Source organism: Neolamprologus brichardi, chromosome 6 (genome assembly GCF_056152115.1).
Source record: "Neolamprologus brichardi isolate AB-2024 chromosome 6, ASM5615211v1, whole genome shotgun sequence".
Taxonomy (NCBI): Eukaryota; Metazoa; Chordata; class Actinopteri; order Cichliformes; family Cichlidae; genus Neolamprologus; species Neolamprologus brichardi.
Genome location: NC_142109.1, coordinates 17,569,216 through 17,594,003, shown reverse-complemented (window position 1 = coordinate 17,594,003; position 24,788 = coordinate 17,569,216). Strand labels below are relative to the sequence as shown.

The 24,788-nt window shown below is 40.5% G+C and overlaps 1 protein-coding gene across 2 annotated transcripts in view; it reads left to right on the top strand.

Annotated features, from left to right (window-relative positions):
- Positions 1 to 325: 325 nt before the first annotated feature.
- cabp4 (calcium binding protein 4) overlaps positions 326 to 24,788 on the top strand; it is a 30,033-nt gene continuing 5,570 nt past the window's right edge. The window contains exons 1-7 of one of the 2 annotated variants that reach the window (XM_006787194.2): positions 326 to 381; positions 747 to 848; positions 1,195 to 1,324; positions 9,816 to 9,846; positions 12,263 to 12,406; positions 20,194 to 20,303; positions 22,688 to 22,835. In XM_006787194.2, the coding sequence (XP_006787257.1) occupies positions 326 to 381; positions 747 to 848; positions 1,195 to 1,324; positions 9,816 to 9,846; positions 12,263 to 12,406; positions 20,194 to 20,303; positions 22,688 to 22,835 (721 nt within the window). Of the gene's footprint in view, positions 382 to 746; positions 849 to 1,194; positions 1,325 to 9,815; positions 9,847 to 12,262; positions 12,407 to 20,193; positions 20,304 to 22,687; positions 23,695 to 24,788 lie in introns of those variants that run through there. The other variant, XM_087841758.1, reaches the window with a different exon arrangement.

Genomic DNA, 24,788 nt, shown 5'->3' with positions numbered 1-24,788 from the left:
GCTTTGAGTGACTCCTCCTCCCTCTGGCTCAATAGTTGAATTAAATAGATTTCTATAAATGTGATTAATGCTGTGATGCGGTGTGTAATATCCAGCCCTGTGCTCATTTTTGTTACAGCAACTTTAGCAGCTAAGAAAGCCAGTTCATGAACACTTAAGTGTTTAATATCAGGTTTTGTTTGGTTGTTTGTTGCTTTGTGTGAGCCCAACAAGCCTTTTCTTCATTATTTTAGAAAGCTCTTTTGGAGCCTTTGCCTTTACATTATGATATTTGTGTATTTTCCCTCTCTTCCCTTTTGACATTTTCTTTTATCTTCCGGCCAGGATGTCCGTGAAAGGTGCAAAGGGAGGACCGGAAAGTAGACCATCCTCTGCCGCCAGGTCAGTGAAGAAAAAAGTCAAAATTAACAATTCAAGCTCAGTGTGAACCCTAAACCTTTCATTTGGAGCATTTCAATGGCGCATTCCCGTTGTTTTTGTCTCTTATGTAACAGTACATAAGCAAATTCAGTAGGAAAAGTAATTCTTGAGAGATTGTCTAGCTGATTTTAAACGGTTTTAACCCTCTCAGGTTAAAACCGCTTAACCTGAGAGGTTAACGTTAAAATTAAACCTTTTGTTGCTAATGCACAACCAAGTCCTGCAGTGGTACTTCTGAGTAAAAAAAAATCAGTCAGTATTTATGTTTCTTTTTCTTTAAATAAATAATGGGACTCTAAGTTGATTAAGGCCTCTCTCTTTCCTAGCACATCTCCACGAGTGGGGAGGGCTGCAGCAGCTGGAAGATCACCCGTTGCAGGCAGATTTAAAAACAAGGCCCTTCAGCTCAGCCTCTCCAAGAAATTCTGGTTATTATCGTTCGTTGTTTCTAATCAACATTGATTAGGACAAGGGGAGTGGGACGTGTAGAGTTGTGCACCCAATTATGTGATACATCACCTGAAAAATAAACTTGTAGAGTTTCCAAGTTGCCCTCCTGGGAAACACTGCCTTTCTTCCTTTTTTCTGGTGATTGATGTTACCACTCATGTCACCTGACTAGGTCCAAGCAGCTGATGCTGCACGAACAAGGGATGGAAAATATTACCTCAAAGGCACTTAAATGTATTTGGTAAACTGCTGGAGGGGAAATTATAGACTTGGCTTTTATGATGATAGCTCTCAACAATTGGCGTGCAAATGCACTCTTCACAGCTCAAAGTCCCCCACACCCCAGGGGAAGGGCCCTGAGGAGCAGGGTAGTCGGCGTGGTAAAAGGAGCCTCAGCAACAGCTCAACAGTGGCCGCTGCCTACGTCGCCTACCTTAATAAACTTTTTGGACAGGTCAGTTCATGCATATACACATTAATATAAACAGAACCTGACACTCAATAGTGAAAAATAACAAGGTTTCATTCTGGAGTATGTTTACATTCAGGGGTAACAGCACATTTATATAAAGGGCAAATATAAAATAAACTGAGCAGGTGGTGTGGATTATTAAAAAGTGTAATGTACACAGTCCATATCAGCATGTCCTGGTGATGCTTTTATAGTAAAATGCCTCTTCATTTAACAGTAACTGCACCTGAATACTGTATGTTTGTGTTTGAAGGGAAATCTCGTGGTGCAAACAGGAATAAAAGAGCAGGCACAGAGATGGAGACACAAAAGATCCAAATAGTTAGGACCCCATCACTGAGTGCTTGGCGAGTGATTACTGGAAGTTGCTGCCAGTCGCTCGTGAAATTAGTTGCAAAAGAGGGTGCTGCACCAAAGACCTTATGATTGTTTTGATCACCAACTTTTCAAGTAGAGAAACTTGAAAATGTGTGACTCAAACTGGAACTGTTCTCCTTCACTGTAGTGAAGTTGTGTCCGGCCACTGAAATCATGGTCAGACACAACATGTTTCAAAAGATGCAACTTTTACTTTGAAACACTCAGTTGGTGAGTGTCTGCATGTTGGTGTCTTCCATGCAAATTACAGGTGGCTCAGCAACTAAACCAATCTCAAAGAGCTTGTAGGTCCAGCATGGTAAACCTCACTGCAACTGCTTACACCTGGCGACAGCCCACAACTATTTGCCAACTGGTGATGCCCATGGGATCACTCACCAGTCTCTAGATGTAGTGGTCTGTTGTTCAGCAATAGATTTCTCACTGGCTATTAGCAACCGGTGTTAGGGTGTTTTATCCAGTTTCTCTGTGCTGTGGATTTTACACAGTACAAAGTGAAGAGCACCAGAACCCAGCTACATGACTATCAAGTTAGCCTTTATCTCTACATGGGGCAGACAGGACAGGTGGACAGATCATAAGTTGTTCAAGTCATGTGCTCACTTAAAAAGACCTTTTTGTATAATTCTGAAATGTACATTATTTTTTCAGTTTTTGGTAACTTTACCTTTATATCAATTCAAGCTATTCATTGGACTTGAACAACTTGAACTGCAATAAATAACTGGAAAAACTGGGGTGTTCTAAAACTTTTAACTGGTAGTATCTGTTGAAAACATGCAGTCATACTGTTTGTGCATGTGTATCTCATTTATTCCATGTTTGCTGTCATCATAGTTGTCTTTATCTTACTTTAGCAAGGCTAAATCTATTTTGGCATACACTTAAATGACCTCTGACTGTCATTTGTGGTGCTGATCAAACACTGTAATTGATTAATGTTATATTCTGCAACCTGAAATACATCGAAAGCAAAACTGAGTTTGATTTTAGACACAAATGATGATAACCAGCCAGTAAGAGTTAATATTTTCTTCCACAATCTCCTCCTTTGTCATAGTAACTGCTCAACATGTACACCAGGGTGTGATATGTCCTTGCCTCATCTCCATCAGCCCAGCAGGTCTCAACTTCACAGTTTGAAAACCCCTGGAAACATCAAAAATCTTAAATAGTGGTTGTTTCCTAGCCCTCTAAAAGAGAAAAAATAGCCTTACTAGCATTTATTTATTTTAATAACAATTATGCAATACAAGCATGTGCAGCAAAAATGCAAATTTGTCTCCTTTATGCTACACAAAACACAAACACAGAACTGTGATAAAGTGGAGGTTTGCACAGTGAGTCACAGCTGAATAAAAAAACATTAAATTTAAAGTTATGCAGCCAAGCAGGAAAATTGCCCTATTTATTTAGCTGATTGTGAGCACTAACAATCAGCTGTATGTATAAACACTGCTTGTGGCTGTTTGCAGTGATCCATAGCGATCCAAAAGCAAATGCTCTGTTCGTAAACCGGTAATTGTTAATGTGGAATAGGTCACATAACCATGGAAAATCAGTATCATTACCAACTGCTATTAATTCAAATATGAAATTGGGACTTTGGGCTGTAATCCATGTCCTTTATGCCTTGGAAAAGAAAAAGGGGGGGAAACACTCCAATAATTTCACAAATGATTTAATGCCTGGACTCTGTGTCATCTTCCAGTAATGCTCTGCTTGGCTCGGGTTAAGAATTGGCTCTTTTCACGGCTGATACCATGATCCCAGGTCCCTGCAGGATGTTACACAATATTTCAAAAAATTACAAATGGACATGAGCCAAGAAACGATGCACAAGCATCCTGATTTCGGTTGGAAATATTAGCTGATTTACACATGAAGCACTTAAAATCATAACATACAATGATTTGTTTTGACGTATGCCATGTTCAAGGCTCCTGAACAAATAGTAAAGTTCTTCTCATGTATTATATGAGGAAAAAGACAGGATTTATTTTATATAACTGAATCACTAAAACCTGATAAGCAGAGAGTCTATTATAATGTTGTTTTTACACAAGATTAGGACTGGTCAGATGTAACAATACTCAGCTATAGTCATTTTGGAGACACATGGTGGAATTAAAGACCACAAAGTACAGCCAATTCAACCCTTTGAATATTCAATTTGGGTACAATTCTCAGTCATTTCAGGTATGTACAGAGTAATAATGGCAAGAGTCGGTTCATAATGTTCATGAATATAACTGTGGACATTACTAGTCAGTCTTCCTAATGAGCCAATATCCATGATGCATGAATAGATGACATTAGTGATTTGCCCAGGAGAGGATATCTAATTGTTCTGAGAAAAGTAAACGTTCCCTCGGCAGCATTATAGGCTGCATTAAATTTGTCGTGCAGCTGGTAGATTAGACGGGGAATGCTGGTGTTGCACATGTTTTCAAGTGTGAGAACAAAGTTGTCCTTTTCATTAAAAACTGTAACAGAGATGATCCTCCCACAACTGAAACCATAGTCACAGGGAAAATGTATTTGCCACGTCTTGATTTGTTGTATTTTTTGCATATTTGTCACACTTACATGTTTCAGATCATTAAAAACTTTTAATATTAGACAAAGATAAACCAACTAAATACAAAATGCAGTTTTTGTATGATGACACATAATTATATAATACAAGAAACTCAAAACTCATTGAGATCTGTCAGTGAAGGAAAGGGTTACAAAGTTATTTCTAGTGTATCCCGGTGAGAGCAACAAAAGGAGAAAATTTTTAAAAAGCCTACCAAAATTACTCCAGGAACACATCCACGACTCATCCAAGAAGTCACAGAAGAACCCAGAACAACATCTGAAGAACTGCAGACCACACGTCCAAGAAAAAGACCACGGTTGACCAAAAACAACACAGAGACTCACCTCTGCCCTAAATCAGCTTTATGATCTCCAAGACTTCTCTGAAAATATTTTGTGGATCCACAAAACACAAGTAGAACTTTTTCAAAGGTTTGCATCCCATTACACGTGCATAAAACTAACACAGCATTTGATAAGAAGAACATCACACCAACAGTCAATTATGGTGGCAGTAGTGTGATGGTCTGGGGCCGCGTTGCTGCTTCAGGACCCGGACGTCTTGTTGTAACTGATGGAACCATGAATTCTGCTTTCTACCAGAAAGTCCTGAAGGAGACCCATCAGTTCTTGCTCTGAAGATTATGCAACAGGACAATGATCGAAAGCAAGTCCACCTCTGAGAAAACAAAAGTAGCCTAGTCAAAGTCTGGACTTAGATCATATTGAGATGCTTTAGCATGACCTGAAACAAGCTGTACAGTGTGACTGAAAGAAAACAATTCTGTAAAGAAAAGTGACCCAAACAGTGATGTTAAAGACTCATGGTCGCATTTCATAAATGTCTGATTGCAGTTCTTGATGCCAAGGGTGGCAAAGCCAGTTATTATGTGTAGGAGGCAAATACATATTCACACGGGGCAAGGTAGGTTTGGGATTGTTGCCTTTTTCTAGTAGATGAAATCATCATTTAAAAACTTGTATTTACTCGGGCTATCTTTGTCTAATATTACAATTTCTTGGGTGATCTGAAACATTTAATTGTGACAAATTATGTGACAAATGTGTTTCAGTAAGTGCCCCAAAATTGCACCATGGACGGCTGGTTACCTCGTTTAAAGGTTGGAGTAAATTGCTCTCCGCTGGAGCCTAAACCAAAAAAACAAAGTCATAGGTTTTCCTCTGTGTTATTTTCCCCCCATCTCCCCAACTGTGTGTCATCACCTCTCCCATAAATAGCAAATCTCACTTTTCTACACTGCTAGAAAGCTAGTTTTCTTTTTTTTTTAAGTTGGAAGAATAAAAAACAAAACAAAACCTTGTTTGCAGCTCAGTCCCGACTGTCTGCTGTTTTACAGACTTCCATTTTATAGTCATGGTCAATGGAAAAACTGCTTTCTGTGCCACAGGAGACTCATTTGTGGCAAAGCTGAGAGTGGCCACTGAGAAAAATTTTGTGCTAGAGCCGAGCACCAGTTTTTCCCTTTCGCAGTCATAATATTCACTGACTCTGCAGAGGAAAGAGGGCAGAAAGTAAATGCTACAAAATGTACTTTTACTTTACTTATTTTTTGTGAAGCTGGCCTCTGTCACAAGTAATCATATTAAGTTAAAAGGTCATTTAACTGTAAACCACATTGTTTCTCTAACTGCTAGATTAATCTTTAAACACACACATGAGAAGGATTTCCTGAAATGAAACCCACCCCAAGAGGAGCTGTGCGCCTATGAACATTTAAATATGTTGCATAACTCGATCTCTTAATAACTACCCGGACTGTTTCAGAGTTGCAACCCATTTATTGGAAAAGGAAGAACATCTCACCATGACCTTGGGCTACCGCGGACAATTTTACACTCCTCTCCGACTCACTACGTCACCTGCCATGACTGATCTAGCTTGTTTTACCGTGGCGGTCTAATGTTTGAATTTACAAGTGATGCTTGGACACTGAGGTAGAGAGACCATATCCTGCAGCCTTCCTAATCTCCACACAAGTAGCAAGATTTCCTGTCAGCCTTCATCAGATCTAATTGAACAAGCGGCTGGCAGAGAGAAGAAGAAAGACAACTGATACGTGTGCACATCAGACATAAGCACAGTTGAATGCAAAGCAAATCGTACTGTACTCTGTACTGTACACTGTATGTCACTGCTTTGTGGTTTTTGAGAGCCTTTTCACTTCAATGCTGATGCATGCTAATGTGAAGCTTCTTCTCACATGTGTACACGCGTCATGCTTACAAAGCAGTGTGCTGCTCAGTGGGCCACATGAAGGCAGACAAAATGAAATGAACCATTAATGGGCTTGTTCTGACGGATGACTTCAGAGCCTGAGTTGTATGCGAACTAATCATTTCTGGATGAAAAAAAAAATCAAATTAATATGTTGACCTTACTATGTGAACATGCCTTTTTGTGGTTGCAGGATCCTCTGCATGGTAAACAGTGGTGCAGCTCTGCTGGCGCTATTGAGTTTTTGTTTTTTATGCAATGACTATTTTACAACTTAAAAGCGTTGTATAAATCACCAGTGCCTTAATGTTTTAAGTAGAGCCCACATTTAGTAATATAACTGGTGCAATTGCATCTTGACGTTGCATTTATGTTACAAATCTTGCTGGCAGTTTTACACAGTGAATAATCATTTGAACGCCCGCCATGCGGCGCAGCTTCCAAATAAACAACGGGCGCCTTTTCCTGATGCTATTGTGCACTTGAACGGGATGACCTTGTGTGATTTATGAATTAGACAGGCTGAGTGCCAACATGCATTAGGAAGAAAAATATTGCACTTCTCTTTGCATTTCATTACCCGTGCCGCTCAGATTTCCCTTTTTATCTCTCACTTTTCGAGAATTTAAAAAAATGAACAACTCAAGGTTGAAGAACGGTTTGCCTTCATAAAAGTAGCAGTAGAGTAATGAAAACAGACAGTTGATTAAAAGCAAGGGTGAAACTTTAAACTGTAATAGCTCACAAGCAAGGGTGGCATGGGTTCTGGGGTGAAGTATTTTTTATACTTGTAGGTAGCGCTGTTATATATCGGATGACGATATAAAAACATCTATCGTTTCATTTTAAGCTATCGTTTGTTTCGTGGTGTCGCAAAATAAACTGTTTACAGCAATATTTTTTCATTGTTTTGACGGTCACTGTAGTGGCTATATTAATTTCTTAAAGTTCTCTCTTTCTCTTATATTTTATATGACCACACTATGGACAGACAAGCACCTGTTTTTATGCGTTGTGGTTAGCAACAACCACGGTAACAGCATCGCGTGTCCGCTTGTTTATGTCCCACATAAACCTTTCACAATAAAGCTCAAGATCCTGTTGAGACTTTTCAAAATAAACTGAATCACGTGAAAGAGCAGATTATTTACGGATGAGAAGTAAAAAAAGAGCCGCCAGGTGCTAATAAATAAACCTTAGTTTATTTTTAGAACAGGCTTTTCCCCGCAGCACGCTGTGTAATAAATGCTCACAAAGAAAACGGCGGCCTTTACAACTTATGTCTAAAAATGTATAGTTTCATGCATCGTTAAAACACTCGACTCCAGCTACATGACGCGCAGCTGGAAACATTTCCCGCAAGACGAGCTGCCCGAGATTCACAGAATTTACAGAAAATGTTACATTTTTGTGATTTATATCGTTATCGGGATGATAGAATTCTTGTATTGGGATATGAGATTTTGGTCATATCGCACAGCCCTACTTGTAGAATATGGAACTAATTAGAAGCAACTGAAATTCAACAGTGTCTCTCTTCTGTATGATATGCAGCATTTTTTTCTCTACCCCTTAAAAGCTGATGAGGAGTAATGCTTGAAGCTCTTTTTTTCTGAACTGAGCGGTTTCTGTTATAATTCAGGCCTGCTTATAGAACAAAATGACTGAGTGTGCAGCAGAAATTAGTGAGGGTGGTCTGTGCCTATGTAGCTACGCCTGGAAAGTCTTGAAAAGATAGTGTGTTGTACAGCTCGCTCCATGCCCTTTCATTTAATGATGGTTTCTCGAATTTTTTATGTCTACTTTGACCTTGAGTACTAACAAGGAAAGCAAGGGTCAAATGCTAAGACATCCAGCCCCTTATGCCCCCCAAGCCCCAGTATATTATTGTGAAGTTTGAAGATGATCCATAAAAAATTGTGGGAGGCAAGAAATATTCAAGTGAATAATTTTTGTACTGAGCCTTACCAATCCCACGTCAAAGTTTTGAAACACAAGCCCACAGCAAATCAGCCAACATTTGTTCTGTACGTAATCAAAGTTTTTAGAAGCTGTCATCTCAGTCTTGTTTCTTTGAACTTAGAGATATCCTTGGGCGTCTGGTGTCTTTTTGCTAAGCAGCATTTCCATATGTCAGTCTCCATTGCTCTGTAAGATGACTGAGTTAGCATGTTTCTTGCTTTTTCCCCCCGTGGACAATGCTTCTACAGTAGAGTTGCACACTGTTTGCAAGCCCTCGAGTCAAAACACTGTGCCGCAACCATCTCGCTAAGGACACATCATCTCAGTGCATCTACAGGATGATTAATGACATTTCAGTGTGATCTTTTAATATCTAAGCTCTTTTTTATGCAAATTCAAATCAGCACATGTTTGCAAATGTGCTAATTAGAACACTCTCTCAAGGGCTAAGGCATGTGATATGTGACTATTAAGTTGTTTTTTTTTTCAAGGGCTTACATATTGTAGTGTGTGATGGATTCTTGCAAAACTGCCAAACCACAAAGCCCATCCTTTTAAGTCTGCATTTCTTGCCTACGGATATGTATTCCAAGTAATTTCCAAGTTATAATGTCTTTTCATTAAAACTGCCTGTCTGTAGCCAAACATATAACATTATATTACTATTTTAAGCCATCAGCACACCTAAATTTCACTGTCATCTATTATTCTTAATGACTAGGTGGAGACTTTGTTCCTAGCTTCTAGCTTTGCCTCACTCTGAAAATATGGAAATGTTAGAGGGAAAAAAAGGAGAAAAAGAGATCACCCTGAGCAATTGTCAAAACAAGGCAGAGAATACTGAATGTTTCACACGCGGCTATATGCAAATTATATATCTTGTGTCAAGTGTGTGTGTGTTTGTGTGTGTGCACATGTGTATTTTTGCTTAAACGTACCTGTGTTTCTTTGTGACAGTGCAAAGTTTCTGCAGCTCACTGTTATGTTATGGCTGTGCATGGGTGTATATTCACACAATGCTGGGTCTCCCTCAAGATGCCGTGTTTGTGTATGCACGCGCGCGTACACTAGCGTGTCATTTTGCAAATTAGCAAGACATGTCGCTGGGTTAAATCCCATTAGAGTTTACTGTCGGCATGCAGCAGCAGTGCTGACATGATATGCATGTTATTCTAATTTAGTAGTCAAAAACAGATGATCACTGGGATGATTCTCAGGAGAATTCACAGTTTTAAAGCCAGCCTGATTTCACATCCCCCATTCTGATACTGTTGTAATCATTTCTACTGTTGTTTTCTTTCCTCTGCTGTGCAGGAGAGGCAGCTGATGCCACTGGAGATAGATGGTAAGATGTTGTTGAAGGTGTAATTGCAACGCAAGCACATGATAAAGTAAAAGATAAATTACTAGTCAATACACACACCAGAGTATTTAACTCTAGGCAAGATGGCAATACTTCTACGAGAGGCACCACCTTACTATATAAAATTCCGTGAATCTTCAAAGTGTTCACATCCCACGGTGTCAAATATTCCCTTTCTAACTGTAGATAATTTATCGGAATTTCAGGAGTGGGACTACATCTCTACCCATGCCCCTTCCGGTTCTCTATCTATATGTGACACCCAAAAATCCGCCAAAATATTTTTCTGTTAAGGATTTAGGCTTAACTTAGCCCACTATTATTCAACTCGTGCATATCTAAACGTCAAAAATTTTTGGCACAAGGATGCCAGTTTCGCTGTTTTCTATCTCTGTTTTTTGCAAAGTGCAGAAGCAAAATTTTGGCCCCCGGGATGTCAGGTTCTTTCTTCTCTATCCCGCCTTCGCAAAATGCAGCAGGAAGCTTTTCCCCCACTGGGATGCCAGTTTTCTTCTCAAATACTGGTCATTTGCAAACGCAGCAGTAAACATTCCTTACACCAGGATGCCAGTTTCTCAGTTACTGTTTCCTTCTTTGCAGACCTTTCTGACACCAGGTGCTGTTTTCTCTGCCATCTGTCCATCATTCGCAAAATGCAGAAACAATGAACATTACTGGCACCGGGTTGCCAGTTTCTTGCTCCACTATCTCTCCTTTCCAAAAAACAGTGCAAATAGTGCTGAGATAGCATTCTTTTTACAGCACCGGGATGCCATTTCTACCCCATTGTTTCCTCCTTTGCAAAATGGAGCTGCAAACCTCTTGGCACTGGGATGCCAGTTTGTTTCTACACTACCCCTTTTCTGCAAAATTCAACACCTAACCTTCATGGCACGAGGGTGCCAGGGCAGCTTTGATTAACACGTGACCAGGTTTTACACCTCAAGCTCCTTCTTTACAACCAAATGATGTTCATTCCTCCCTGGACACAGCAATTTTTCCTCCCAGTCTGCTGGTTCCAAGCATTCCTACCAGTTGTATTTTTGCAACAGTGTTTGACCTTTGTAATGCACAGTCATTTTTGCTTCCGGGGGATGCCTTCTTTGGGAATATGCCCAGCATGGGAAGCACCACCAGTCCCCTCGGAGGCCTTCCCCAAACCGCAGCCTCAATTTACATTCAAGCCATCTGCCATTAAATACTAGACATGCTGTCAAACCTAAAATGAGAATGTTATCCCGGCTAGTAAAAAGATACAGTGTCCGTGTTATGGTGCTGGGGCTGCTGCAGCTTCAGGCACCGAGTCGACCTCTAAAAAATGCACATTTTCGAGATTGAACTGGTGGTGAAGTATATCACAATTTTGTCAGGTTTAGCAAAAGATCGTGGTTTGGGTTTAATTATTTTTCACAAGATTCATGCTGAAAAATGATGGTTTCTCTGTGCTATAAATCTGATGTCATGTGCTTCCTTTTTAAACATCCATATGTGACAACCCGGGAGTGAGAGATGTGTTTCAATATTGCTTAAACTCTGTGTCACCACACTGACACCAAAGAGGAAGACTATTATTTAACATGCATTCCAAGTTTGGGCTACACCTCAGAATACATTTATTTATTTATGTTTTATAGTTTTTTTACTTCAGATGTGCTGCCCTTTGTTCAGTAATCCCTGCTGGAAACAGGCAACAAATGATCAATTCTTTGTACCAAAGTCGTACACATTTAACCTACATTAAGAGCTAGTTTCCCAGACAGTGATCTAGTCAGCAGGCTCTACATTAAACAGTGCGAAACTAGGCCTACCTGCATGTTGGAAAAATTAAGCCAGTGTACAAGTGCCTTAAACCTGCATTCTATCTGAAGGCCAGCAGATGTCGATAACAAGTGGCAAAAAATCCTATAGAAGCCTAAAGGAAAATGACTCTCTGTCCTGACCTCTGTAAACACTTTACAGAATAGTTTCAGTCAATAGACTCAGTCACTCATTCTGGGTCGTACTGTCTATTTTGGCTGGAGGATTCTGAGGTATGAAAGCACACACTCCACAGACTCTCTTTCCTTGATGGAAGATCTGTCTGTTGGATTGAGGAGATCCTCAAAATATCCTTTTCACCATTAGTTCATCAGTGTCACATTCCCACCATATTGCCAGAATCTCCTTGAAAGTGCAATAACTTTGCATTTTGTACAATAACTTTTGTACAAAATGCAACATTTGTCTCCAGAATCATAGACACGTACCTTTAAACACACACCTATCACACACTAAAGCTCAGATTTCTGCTTGTATCTGCACACTGTGTGTGTGGGTGTGTGCATGCATGCTTGACTCTTGGGAAAACCCAACTTTACGGTTTGCTGCAATCGATGGAATTTGTTTATGTGTCTGTCAGAGCTTCAGGAGGCCTTTAAGGAATTTGACTATGATGCGGATGGCTTCATCCATTACAAAGACATCGCAGACTGCATGAGGACCATGGGCTACATGCCTACAGAGATGGAGCTCATTGAGATCATCCAGCAAATCAAGATGAAATGTAAGTATTTATCTGGCAGTGTGCATCTATAAGGACCCATTTCTCCCTAAGAGGCTAAAGCACGCGTGCATAATTGATGGATCTTTCAGTAGAGTGCAGGTGTGAATGTGTGAGTCGTGTGTCTGCACAAACCCACGTGCTTGTGTTCTTTCCTGTGAGTCCTTGAGGACCTCATGTTTGCCTTTGGAGTTGGGGACATTCAAGACGTTTTAGCAAGCTGATTAATGGTCCTCACGCTGCAGGTGCTGGGGCTGTACGAGTGTTAGTCTACATGTAGAAGTGTGTGTTTACACTTAATCTTTCTCCCGCTGCCCTTAATGTTGTTTGCCTCTGCCTTCTTTTCTGAACGATCGAGAAGCAGATATGTGTGTGGTAAGTGTTGAAAGTTTAAGGTGAATCATCTTTGCAGCTAGAATTTTGCCATAGCCTGGAGTGAAGCGAACTGTAACACCTACCCGATGTCAAAACAACTTTGTTCAGAAAATCTAAAGGGTTCTATTAAGACTATACGCAAAATTCAGTGGACGGACAGGATTTTTCACACAGATCATGCTACTATCTGCAATTATTAGGATTATCATAATATTTACTATTGTATGCTTTGAAGCCCAATATCAGCACACCTGCACATCATGAGAACTCTTGTTTTCATGTTTGTGTATGGCATTATTTGAGCAGATTATATTTCTCCATAAATAAGAAGCATCATAATTATTCTCCTATAAATAGAACATCATATTTATATGCAATAACACAACATAATATGTATAACAATTCAATTAATTGCATTCACTTTGATGATGTGTGTTTTTCTTGAGTTTTAACTGGCTCCCACTGAATGCACGTGAAAGGCAAGAAAAAAGATGCAGTGAGGAAGGAAACGTTAATCCTCTAAACCATGATCTGAGGTAACATTCATTTCTGATGACAGCAATATAGCTCGACCAAGTTTAAGTTAGTTTTTAGAGCTGTGGGGTGACTCCTGGTAGAGTATGCTTCATGTTTTATGCACTGTACAATAATACCAAGCAGCAAACTGATAAAATGCACAAGAACCACTTACAACGAACAATAACAACCCACATGAAAGTATCCGTCTTATCTTACCTTCACCTTTGCCTGCACAAGTGACCAAACAAACAGTTCAATCTTTACTAGGAAAAGTGAAGCGCTAATGTCAGATCAGCTACAGATCATTAAAGGACACACATTTACCAGCAAATGTCATTTCGGTCCATTAAAATACCACCATGCTCCTTGCTCTTTCTTTCTTTTTCCCCTGTTGATGTTCACAACCAAAGCTCAGCCTTCCAGCTGCTGTCAAACAAACGCAGACACCAAAACAATGAGAAAAAATGCATTACATATTTCCACAGAGACACAGTTTTCTTGCTTTTATTGTTAAAAAAAACATATTATGTAAGTGTTTTTATTGCAAAATTGGATGACTCAATATCATTACGGCAGAAAACTTTGATATTTATTTCTGTATTTGTATGTAGCTGCTTTAAAAATAGTCTTGCCTCTGTAATTATTTTAAAATACTAGTGTGACTCAGTGCAGAGCAACCAGAAAAATATGAATGAATGAATGAATGAATGAATGAAAAGATGCACCATATGGACAAACGTATTAGCCCACACCTCTTAATCTTTGAATTCAGGTGTTTCCAGTCCACGCAGTCTGTCTTTACAAACATTTGTGAAAGAATGGGTTTCTTTTACTGAGCAGTAAAGTAACCGGATGTCATCTCTGTAAGCAGGCATTTAGTGAATTTCCTAAATACCCCACAATCAACTGGAAGTGGAAGCTATTTCAAGACCATGTGTCAGTAGCAGACCATGTAAAGTTACACAGCCAGGTCCTTGGATAGTGTGTAAAAGTCGGCAACGCTCTGCTGACTCAATTACTACAGAGCTCCAAACCTCCTCTGTCATTAAGATCAGCACAAAGACTGTGTGCCATGAGCTTCATGACATGGTTTCCATGGCTTAGCAGCTCCTGTAGATGTAATATGTGGGTGGGCCATTACTTTTGTCCTAATAGATAATAAGAATAATACTGACTGTGAGTCAGTAGCAACGTCACCACACCTGATCCAATAAAGCTGTTTTTTTTTTCAGCTGTGATCCTCGGGGACCAGAGTGCAGCTGGCTTCCTCTCCTATACCAGATAGTAAATTACGTTCAGCTGGTGTCCCCAGTGTAAATAATATCCTGATTAGATTCTTAGAATGACACCAACAAGGATATTGTTGTGGCAACGTTAACCTCTCTCTCATGAATATCTCCATCTAATGTGCACCCCTGCAAAAAGTGAACTAAAACTCGTGCAGCAAATACAGCTAAACGTGTAAAGGGGAAAAAATGCCTCGCGCTTTAATCACTACTGTCACAAGGTGTAAAACTGCAGCCATGAAAAGGGTGACTCACATGTGAAGCTTTGCACATCCGTATATAACAAGAACCAGAAAATGGATAAAGTGATGCCTCACACAGTGTAGAGAAACATTTTCCATCTGTAGCTAAAAGGAAAACCTTAAGAGAAATATTGAGCACGCCAGGCCTTTAGAGGTGGCAGCTGTGTGTTATATTTTATGCCAAGTCTCATACTTTGTGTTGAGTGTGGCTTTGGTGTGATCACTAAGGTGCTGTCAACTTTTAGATATTCTAAGCTCGTCCTCTGTAGTGTAATCCCTCTAGATTGATTATGAAATTCATCCACTTTTTTTTCGAGAACAACTATTACGCTATCAATTAAAAATAATCGTAATCTCCTAAGGCTTTTGGTGGAGTTTCCTCAGCCCTGTGATCTCAGACTGACCCACTTAAGGCTCAGAAATTCTTCAAGGCTGTGTCAGGAATCCCCCAGACTGCTGCTTCACAAGGGTAAAGCCAGTCAGCCAAAAAACATACTTTACCTTGAGGCAAGCATGAAAATCCTCTACCAACCCGAAAATCAGAGAATTAATTGCTAAAAGTAGGTTTTATGTAAAAATCCAGCTCCTGCTATTGTGGTAGGCAGCGGTTTTATCCATTAGCCTCATGATTCAGCATCAATTAGAGTGTTTCCCATCCGGTCAGTTTGTTGTGATTCTCTCTCTCAGCAGACTCAGAGTACTGATTAAATTTTTGAACCACAAAATGACCACGTGGCTTTATTGAAAGAGCCTTTTCCGTCCAACAAGATCCAGATAATGAAAGAAGGCAAAGCCTACTGGTCCACACTATCAAATAAGCCTGTCTTTTGTCGAACTAATAACACGAGCCATCCCACTGTATCAGTCTGTTTTGATATTTACCATGGAGAGCAATCAAACTGGCTGAGGAAGTCAACAGAGTGAGCACACAAGGCTGAACGCACAGCAGCATCCATGCATCGAGGATGTTCGTAAAAATTTTCATAACTTAAATTACGTTAGGCCAGCTATACACTTCTGTAAATATTGTGGTCTCTGGGAAAAATACATTGGACAGCTACAGCTTTGTATCCAGGTCTCTTAAAACAGCCATGCTATCAAGTAAAAATGTCTGCGGTTTTGGATTGGTTGATAGTGTGGGTCTCAGCTGTTCCGTATCAATATACCTTAATAAGGAAAGATCATTTGAGGAAATAAAAATGAACATGATTTATTGAGATACAGAATTTAAATAAAACCTACCTGGTGATTAGACTCAGGTGAATGGTCACAGTCAGAAATGATAGATATAAGACAGGATTCCTTGAAGTCTAAAGGTGGTGAAGATGATGATGGAGGCTTGGATGGGGCGGGTAGCACGAATGCAAGTCTGAAAGGCAGAATGACAGAAGAGCAATGAGATTTAAAGCACACAGAATGGAGGCTGATTGGCTCGGAGAGGGTGGGCAAGAAAATGGTTGGACTAGAGTAATGATGCCACCACTGAGTTTGACAGAGTGAGAAAGTGGAGGTGACGTAAAGAATAGAACAGCAACCCGAACAGCCAGGAAAGCTGGAAGATGAGCGAAAACAGATCTTCCTTTGACCAGTCTAAGGAGCTTGGAAAGAAAAGCGTCTGGACTTCTTTAAGTTGCTTGAAGACGTTTCACCTCTCATCCTGAGAAGCTTCTTCAGCTCTAGGGTCAAATGGTGGAGAGTCCCAGATTTAAACCTAGTGGGAGTATCCCCCCAAAGAGGGACAAAAGGACCCCCTGATGATGCTCTACCTAATCACATGAGCCAAGGTGTGAAAACGAGTGTGGTTCACAATCAGGGATCTCAAAACTGGATTATAGATGGCAGACAGTTGGTGTCGTAAGCCACCGCCTCTGTTCAAAGATGGTCGCTCACAGTGGACATAAATGGCTTCTTTCACTCCTCTTTCAAACCATCTGTCCTCTCTGGCCAAAATGTGAACATTGGCATCCTCGAAAAAGTGTCCTTTGTCCTTTAGATGCAGATGGACAGCTGAGTCTTGTCCTGTGGAGGTGGCTCTTCTATGTTGTGCCATACGCTTGTGAAGTGGCTGTTTGGTCTCTCCGATGTAGAGGTCTGGGCATTCCTCGCTGCACTGTACAGCATACACCACATTGTTAAGTTTGTGTTTAGGAGTTTTGTCTTTCGGGTGAACCAGTTTTTGTCTGAGTGTGTTGCTGGGTCTGAAATGCACTGGGATGTCGTGCTTGGAGAGAATGTGATTAGGTAGAGGATCATCAGGGGGTCCTTTTGTCCCTCTTTGGGGGGATACTCCCACTAGGTTTAAATCTGGGACTCTCCACCATTTGACCCTAGAACTGAAGAAGCTTCTTGGGTGAGAGGTGAAACGTCTTCAAGCAACCTAAAGAAGTCCAGACGCTTTTCTTTCCAAGCTCCTTAGACCACAATGACCTGGATGACTGAGAACCTTCACAGACATATTCCTTTGACCAGCATTTTAACTATAATCTCATTTCTCTAAGCTCAAGCAGTCTTGCTTCTTTTATCTAAGAAATACTAAAAAAGGTCAAACTAATACTATTGGCTAATAACTTGGAACTCTTGGTAAATTCTATTAGAAAATTTCCTCCTGTCTCTTTTAATGTAATTCAGTCTTTACCTGCATTCCCAAGTCCTTCTTTGTCTGTCTTCAACTGGTCCAAAATGCAGGAGCAAAGCCCCAAACAAAAACTAGCCAGCAGTGATCCCTTTCAGTTCAGTATTTTCAACCCAGAATCCTCGCATACAAGGTCTTGATTAATCAGGCCCCATCTTATCTTAAAGATCTCGTAATACCATATCACCCTGGTGAGCGCTTTGCTCTCAGACTGCAGGCTTACTTGTGGTTCCTTGGATATTTAAAAGTAGAATGGCAGGCAGACCCCTCAGGCCCGTTTTCTGTGGAAACAGCTCCCAGTTTGGATATGGGAGACAGACATGCTTCCTATGTTTAAGATTCGATTTAAAACTTTACTTTTTAATAAAGCATATAGTTAGGGGTGGATCCGGTGACCCTGAACCCTTGTTCTTGTGCCTTTTGCCCTGTCTTTCTCCCCTCTTGGCTCTGTTGGAGGTTTCTTTCTGTTAAAAGGGAGTTTCTCCTTCCTACTGTTGCCAAAGCCCTTACTCGTAGGGGGTTGTTGGTTATTGTTTGTCTCCAATATTGTCGGGTCTTTACTTAACAGTGCAACAGCTTGAGGAGACTATTGTTGTGATGTGGCGCTTTATGAATAAAACTAAATTGAATTGTGTTCATTTTTATTTTTTATGACATGATTTTACATATGAAGGGCTCCATGCGCAGGCTCCTGTGTACAAAGCAGACGTGTTCCTGATCATCTGATCATCTGACTCAGTTCAGTTCAGCGTTCTTATTTTAAATCCAGTTTCACGCTTTTGAGGTTGCACCACCTAAACTGTAACACATGCTCCCTCAACCTGTCAGGTCAGTTAAATGTTTAATAAAATAAAATCTTTTTTCTTTTTCAGACATTTGTGGGAAAACTTTTTTTTATAGAACATATAGCTCTTTTAAAGGTTATTTCTCCTCCCATTATTTCTGGCTATAGTTCTTATCTAATGGAAGTGTGGTTGTACAAATGAAGGGAAGACTGAGACAATATATACATGCACAGAGGATATTGAGGTAACAGGCAACAGATGTGGAGATGGCTGAAAATTAATCATAGACTAATGAGACACGGGGAGCAAAACTGAACATAACGCACACGAGACACAGGCTACCAAAAGAAAACAGGATGTAACAGAACATGGGCTGGACTCTGACACAGACACGTAAACAAATACAGAGAGAACAGACTCAGGGACAAGAGACAGGACTGGCACTGAGACCTGGACAAAGACACGCAAGCTTTTTGCAGACAGAAGACAAAAACCCAGACCTCAGACAGATGGCAAAACTGAGAGGAGACTGGAACAGACTGAACAAAAAAGGGAAAAAAACAGGAAGCGTGACTAGATAGACTATATAGTGCCAAATCACAACAACTGTCAACTTAAGGTAAGGGCACTACAATAATGCAGAGAAAAAAAACAAAATTAGATGATCCTCTATGAGCAGGAACTTGGTGATAGTCAGAAGACAGGACACTGAAGCATGCTACTGCTGGTAAAGAGGATTAAAAAGAGTTTGGCTGAAATGTATGTCTGTAATTGGCTTACAGTGCTAAAGCCAAGTTTCCAGTCTCTGTCTGTGTGGATTTTTTATTTTTTCAAACTGCCATACATGGAGAAGTATCCTGTTGGAGCTGTAGCTTTGTTTGAACAAGTTATTTCCCTTTCACTCAACATCAGACTCCAGTCCATAGACCAGCCATAAGTGAAAATTACAGCAAATGTCCACTTTTCACTAGAAAGTGGGGGTGAACCTAGCACCACGTGGTCATCTAATCAGAGCAGGTGATGAGGACTAATGCTGGTTTTAAATTGGACATGCTTTCCAAATGTGCACCATCTTTGGCAGGCTGGTCAGTCAGGTCAGCCTAAAACAGAGCTAAATGAAGACTGATTTTAAGTTAAAGCCACCGAGTCTCTAGCAGCGGGCCTTAAAGCCAAACACATTGCCCTACACTGCTCACCCTACACCTACACTGTTAAAAAAATTAAATGTGCCAAATGGGAGAGGGTCTGGAGAAGCCGGGGAGAACATTATAGTTCCTGTAAAGTTGTTCAGCATGACCAGTTTGGTGGGGGGTCAGTGATGGTCTTATGGTCATATGACACATATGCATCGAGGGACGCACAGACCTCTACAGGCACCAGCACCCTGACTACCATTAGGTATCAGAATGACATCCTTAGACCAATTTTTAGACTGGTGGATTGGGTCCCATCGTTCCTCCGACAATGCCTGACTTTATGTGGCGAGAGTATGCAGATAGTTCCTGGAGCATGAACGAGTTGATACCATTAACTGGTACCCATATTTGGCTAACCTAAATCCATTTGAATACCTCTGGGACTGCTTCAGTCTGTTTTAGTCCATCCAGCAATGAAATTTGGTCAAAATGGACTAGCTTGCCACGTCATGTTTCTACTTTGATTTTTGGGCTGTCTGGATGTGGGTCGATCATTTTCATTTCCAGCAAACGATGTGGCATCCTTTCATTCCCAACACATCACCCAGTCTCTGTCAGTATAGATATCCAGCATGATTTTCTTCCCCATTGATCTGATGTATTTTCCTTCCTCGTTCCCAGCTTTTTTTGAACAGTGTATGTGCACCGTAGCCTCACAAGGAAAGCACACAAAGTAACTCTTGACAGTCTTTCTGTGCATATCTCTGAATGTGTGTGTCCACGTGAATGTGTGTCTGTCCTCTGTCTTCCTACAGGGGGTGGTCATGTAGACTTTGATGATTTCTGTGAGCTAATGGGGCCGAGGATGGTGGCTGAGACAGCTCATATGGTCGGGCTGAAAGAGCTCCGCTGTGCCTTCAAACAGGTAAAAAGGTCTCCAGCCAGAAAGTGTAAAAAAATATTTCTTTAAGCAAGTAAATTAGACCCAGTGCTGACAGTTTTTTGAAGTGTGCGACCTTTCTTTAAAGATTGCCAAGAACTGTGTGACTCTTACAGGTAATAAAGGCGGAGGGAAGAGGGCTTTCTATGTAAGAATACAGAAGAAAAGGGAGAAAGAACAATATCTCTATCGATGAGATTTTTATGGTTTGCGCTGTCCACAGACCCACAGCTTATACTCTAAATACACTTCTTCATGCCACCTGTAAAATTGTTCTCAGCGGAGTTGCCTTGAAATGCTGCGGTGCCTCGTTGACGTGGGAAATATTTATTGAGTCGTTTCCTTTGACACGAACACAGAAGCAGGTACAACAGCGGCTCAGGGCCCTCGTGTGACGTCGGTTGTGACTGAGCAAAACAAACGCGATGATGTTGATGATGTTATTTGTAAGCACAGCTTTGCACACCTGGGTTCATCCCATTACCACATTACAGAATGATAGGTTTTTAATGGGTACCACAAAACAGACAGCACTGATAATGTGCTCTTAATGATTTCAACTGAGAACACATCAGAGTGTACATCAGGCCAGTGAGATTCATTTATCTGTGTTGTAAATTTAGCCTCCTGTTTTTTTTTCTCGCTCTTTTTTCTCTGTTATGAAAAGCAAGAGAGAAATTGGACATGAGCTGCCATTTGGAAATTATTTTTGAAGCTTTTTAATAAATACAGTATGCGGATACATTCAAATGCCAAATAACATATAGTTTGCAGCCAAGCCCATAACATTTTGGACAACAATATAATTCTTGTAGTTTTGCCTCCCAAATCTCTTGAATTTACCAAAAGTATTGTATTAATTCTTTATGAGTTAAAGACATTTTTAGTGATAGTTCCCCCATTTTCAGATGCTTAAAATTTATTGGTCATTTCATGTCATGACAAATTAAGCAGATTAAAGATCTGGAGTTGATTCCAAATGATTCAATTATGCTGAAAAATACAAATGTTCTGCAGCACTATATACATATGGACAGTATTAACAGAAATAAATATATGTAAAATGTACAAATATACAATCTGGTGTAAAAAACTAAATGTGTAAATAAATAGTGTTCTGTATATACAGTTCGGGTTATTGCACAGTGGTGGTTTATAGAGGGAAAAGGGAAAATGAAGGGGTGGGACTGTGTTATCGGTGTGTGTATGAGTTAAAGTTGGTTATGGCCTTTGGGAAGAAACTGTTCTTGAGAAACTGTGAGAGAGATGAATGAATGTACTGGGCAGCTCAGCTACAACAAAGACCACAGAAAACAATCAAAGTGGATGATCACAGAATTATTTCAATTATTACAAAAAGCCTTCATGACATTCAACCAAGTCAAAAACCCTCTGGAAAAGGTGGATGTGAATGTAAATACACAAAGGTAAAACCCACTGACTCAAGAAAAGAAGGCAAGACAGACATTAAATAACCATCGCTTCAATCTGTTTTGTGCTATGGGACTTTTATGCATCAAACTGTCAGTAAAGTCCACATAACTGCACTGTTAGGGTTAAAAACTGGTTTAAAGTTTGAAGTCTGCGCTTTGGACACAGGAGACTCAGGGAGGCTGCGAAGTCATCTTAAACTGGTGATTTGGATGGGCCGGTGGGTCTGTTGACTCCAGAGGGCTGATTTCTAAACGGTTAATGTTATGATTTTGTTAAACTCCCGTGGTTAAACTTCAGACAGATTTTGATGTTTGAATTCAAATTCACTGTCGGTGTATGCAGGGAAAACTGCAAAAATACATATTGTTATCCACTCGTGGGCCTGGGTGTATGTTATGAATGACTCCTCTGTTTCGCCTTTGACTCATTACCATTGCTGTCAGAAACCAGAAATTCCAGCTCTGGTGTTTGAATCAATTTGTGGAGAATAGGACATTAGCTCTCACCTTTTCTGAATAGAGAGCTTCAAAACTCAGGCTGAACAAATGAGAAATCATTTCAGCTCATTCTAACTTAGAGTCTCTTCAAAAGCCTTTCTCAACTACTAACTTTTCATGAGTCAGCGCTGAACCATCTGCACATTCAAGCTGTTTTCAAACTCCCAGGGAGCTCACGCAGCCAATCTGCATCCACATACTCGATGCAAAACTCAATTTCAACTTTTATTGTTTCTCTTCTGCTTATTATTCCTTGTATTGTTGTTCTGTATCCAGTGCTTGATTTCATCATTATCTAACAAATTTGTAATTTAATTTTTTCTTTTTGTTCTTTGCGTGGCTTTCAGTTCTCTTCACCTATGGTCTAATTATTCGTCTTTCTTCGCTCACTGCATGTTTGTGCTCCGACCCTCTTGCTCTTAACCCTACCTGCTACAGTTTGACTGTGATGGCGATGGAAAGATCACACTTGATGAGTTGAGGGAGGGCATGAAAAACCTCCTCGGGGAGAAGCTGAAGAAAGGCGAGCTGGAGGAGATCCTCAGTGACATTGACCTCAACAAAGATGGCAACATTGACTTTGATGGTGAGCGGTTGGGGACTTGTGTGGGAGAGGACAGACTTCAAGCAAAAATATGAAAGGGAATCATTATTTTAAAACAGAAAAAGTGAGTGCAGGGGATGGGTGTGCAGTATCATTATTAGCCAGGGGTACTTGTATGACTTCCGTAGTCAGTGGATTTTCAGGCAGGCTAATCACTCCTCTACGTATCCTGCTGGCAAATCTTATGCATTTACATTATTTACATTACCTTATTCTGCTCACAATTGCTGCTTCTGCTGCAACCTCCTTTGCAACCCACCTTCATGTCAGTTTTTAAGCTGTGCCAAACTTAATCAATGCCAAATTTGGCTTCCCATCAGGGTCTCATCTACACTCACAGTTTTCACAATAAAATAACATCTACTCCTTAAGGCTCCCAAAAACCTGCTCGAATTGGTGCATCAGCATGTAAAACATCCTTTCCCCGTTGCCACTAGGTTGCTAAACATTTCCTCCGTAGTGTAGTCATTTACATGTTTGCTTGGCAAATGAAAGGTCAGCTGTTTAATTCCAGTTGGAGACACAAATCCCCCTTTGCGGTTGTGTCAGGAAGGGCTTCTGTATGAAACTCTGGCAAACATGTCAAGCAGCCAAATTATTTAAGCCATATTCAACAACATGCGTGTTAATTACAGCAAATTAAAGTGCCATGGCAAAGTTGATTGAAATTCACCATGGCAGCACAGAGTCACTGTTTAAGAAAAACTGGAAAGCTTTGCAATTTAGCGTGGCCAAGGACTCAAAAATATGAGGTTAATCCAATTAAATCCTTGGAAGGAGTTTGTTGAAGTATAGCGTGTATAACTGTAATGTAATTCTGGGTTCGGGTCGCAGCGTATAGCTACAATTCAATTCAATTCAATTCAATTTTATTTATATAGCGCCAAATCACAACAAATGTCGCCTCAAGGCGCTTCATAGATACAGAGAAAAGCCCAACAATCATATGACCCCCTATGAGCAAGCACTTTGGCGACAGTGGGAAGGAAAAACTCCCTTTTAACAGGAAGAAACCTCCGGCAGAACCAGGCTCAGGGAGGGGCGGCCATCTGCTGCGACCGGTTGGGGTGAGAGAAGGAAGACAGGATAAAGACATGCTGTGGAAGAGAGACAGAGATTAATAACAGATACGATTCAATACAGAGAGGTCTGTTAATACATAGTGAGTGAGAAAGGTGACTGGAAAGGAAAAACTCAATGCATCATGGGAATCCCCCGGCAGCCTACATCTATTGCAGCATAACTAAGGGAGGATTCAGGGTCACCTGGTCCAGCCCTAACTATATGCTTTAGCAAAAAGGAAAGTTTTAAGCCTAATCTTAAAAGTAGAGATAGTGTCTGTCTCCCGAATCCAAACTGGAAGCTGGTTCCACAGAAGAGGGGCCTGAAAACTGAAGGCTCTCCCTCCCATTCTACTTTTAAATACTCTAGGAACAACAAGTAGGCCTGCAGAGCGAGAGCGAAGTGCTCTAATAGGGTGATATGGTACTACAAGGTCATTAAGATAAGATGGGGCCTGATTATTTAAGACCTTGTATGTGAGGAGCAGGATTTTGAATTCAATTCTGGATTTAACAGGAAGCCAATGAAGGGAAGCCAAAACAGGAGAAATATGCTCTCTCTTTCTAGTCCCTGTCAGTACTCTTGCTGCAGCATTTTGGATTAACTGAAGGCTTTTCAGTGAGTTTTTTGGACATCCTGATAATAATGAATTGCAGTAGTCCAGCCTGGAAGTAATAAATGCATGAACTAGTTTTTCAGCATCACTCTGAGACAGGATATTTCTAATTTTAGAGATGTTGCGCAAATGGAAGAACGCAGTCTTACATATTTGTTTAATATGTGCGTTGAAGGACATATCCTGGTCAAAAATGACTCCAAGGTTCCTCACAGTGTTACTGGAGGCCAAGGTAATGCCATCCAGAGTAAGAATCT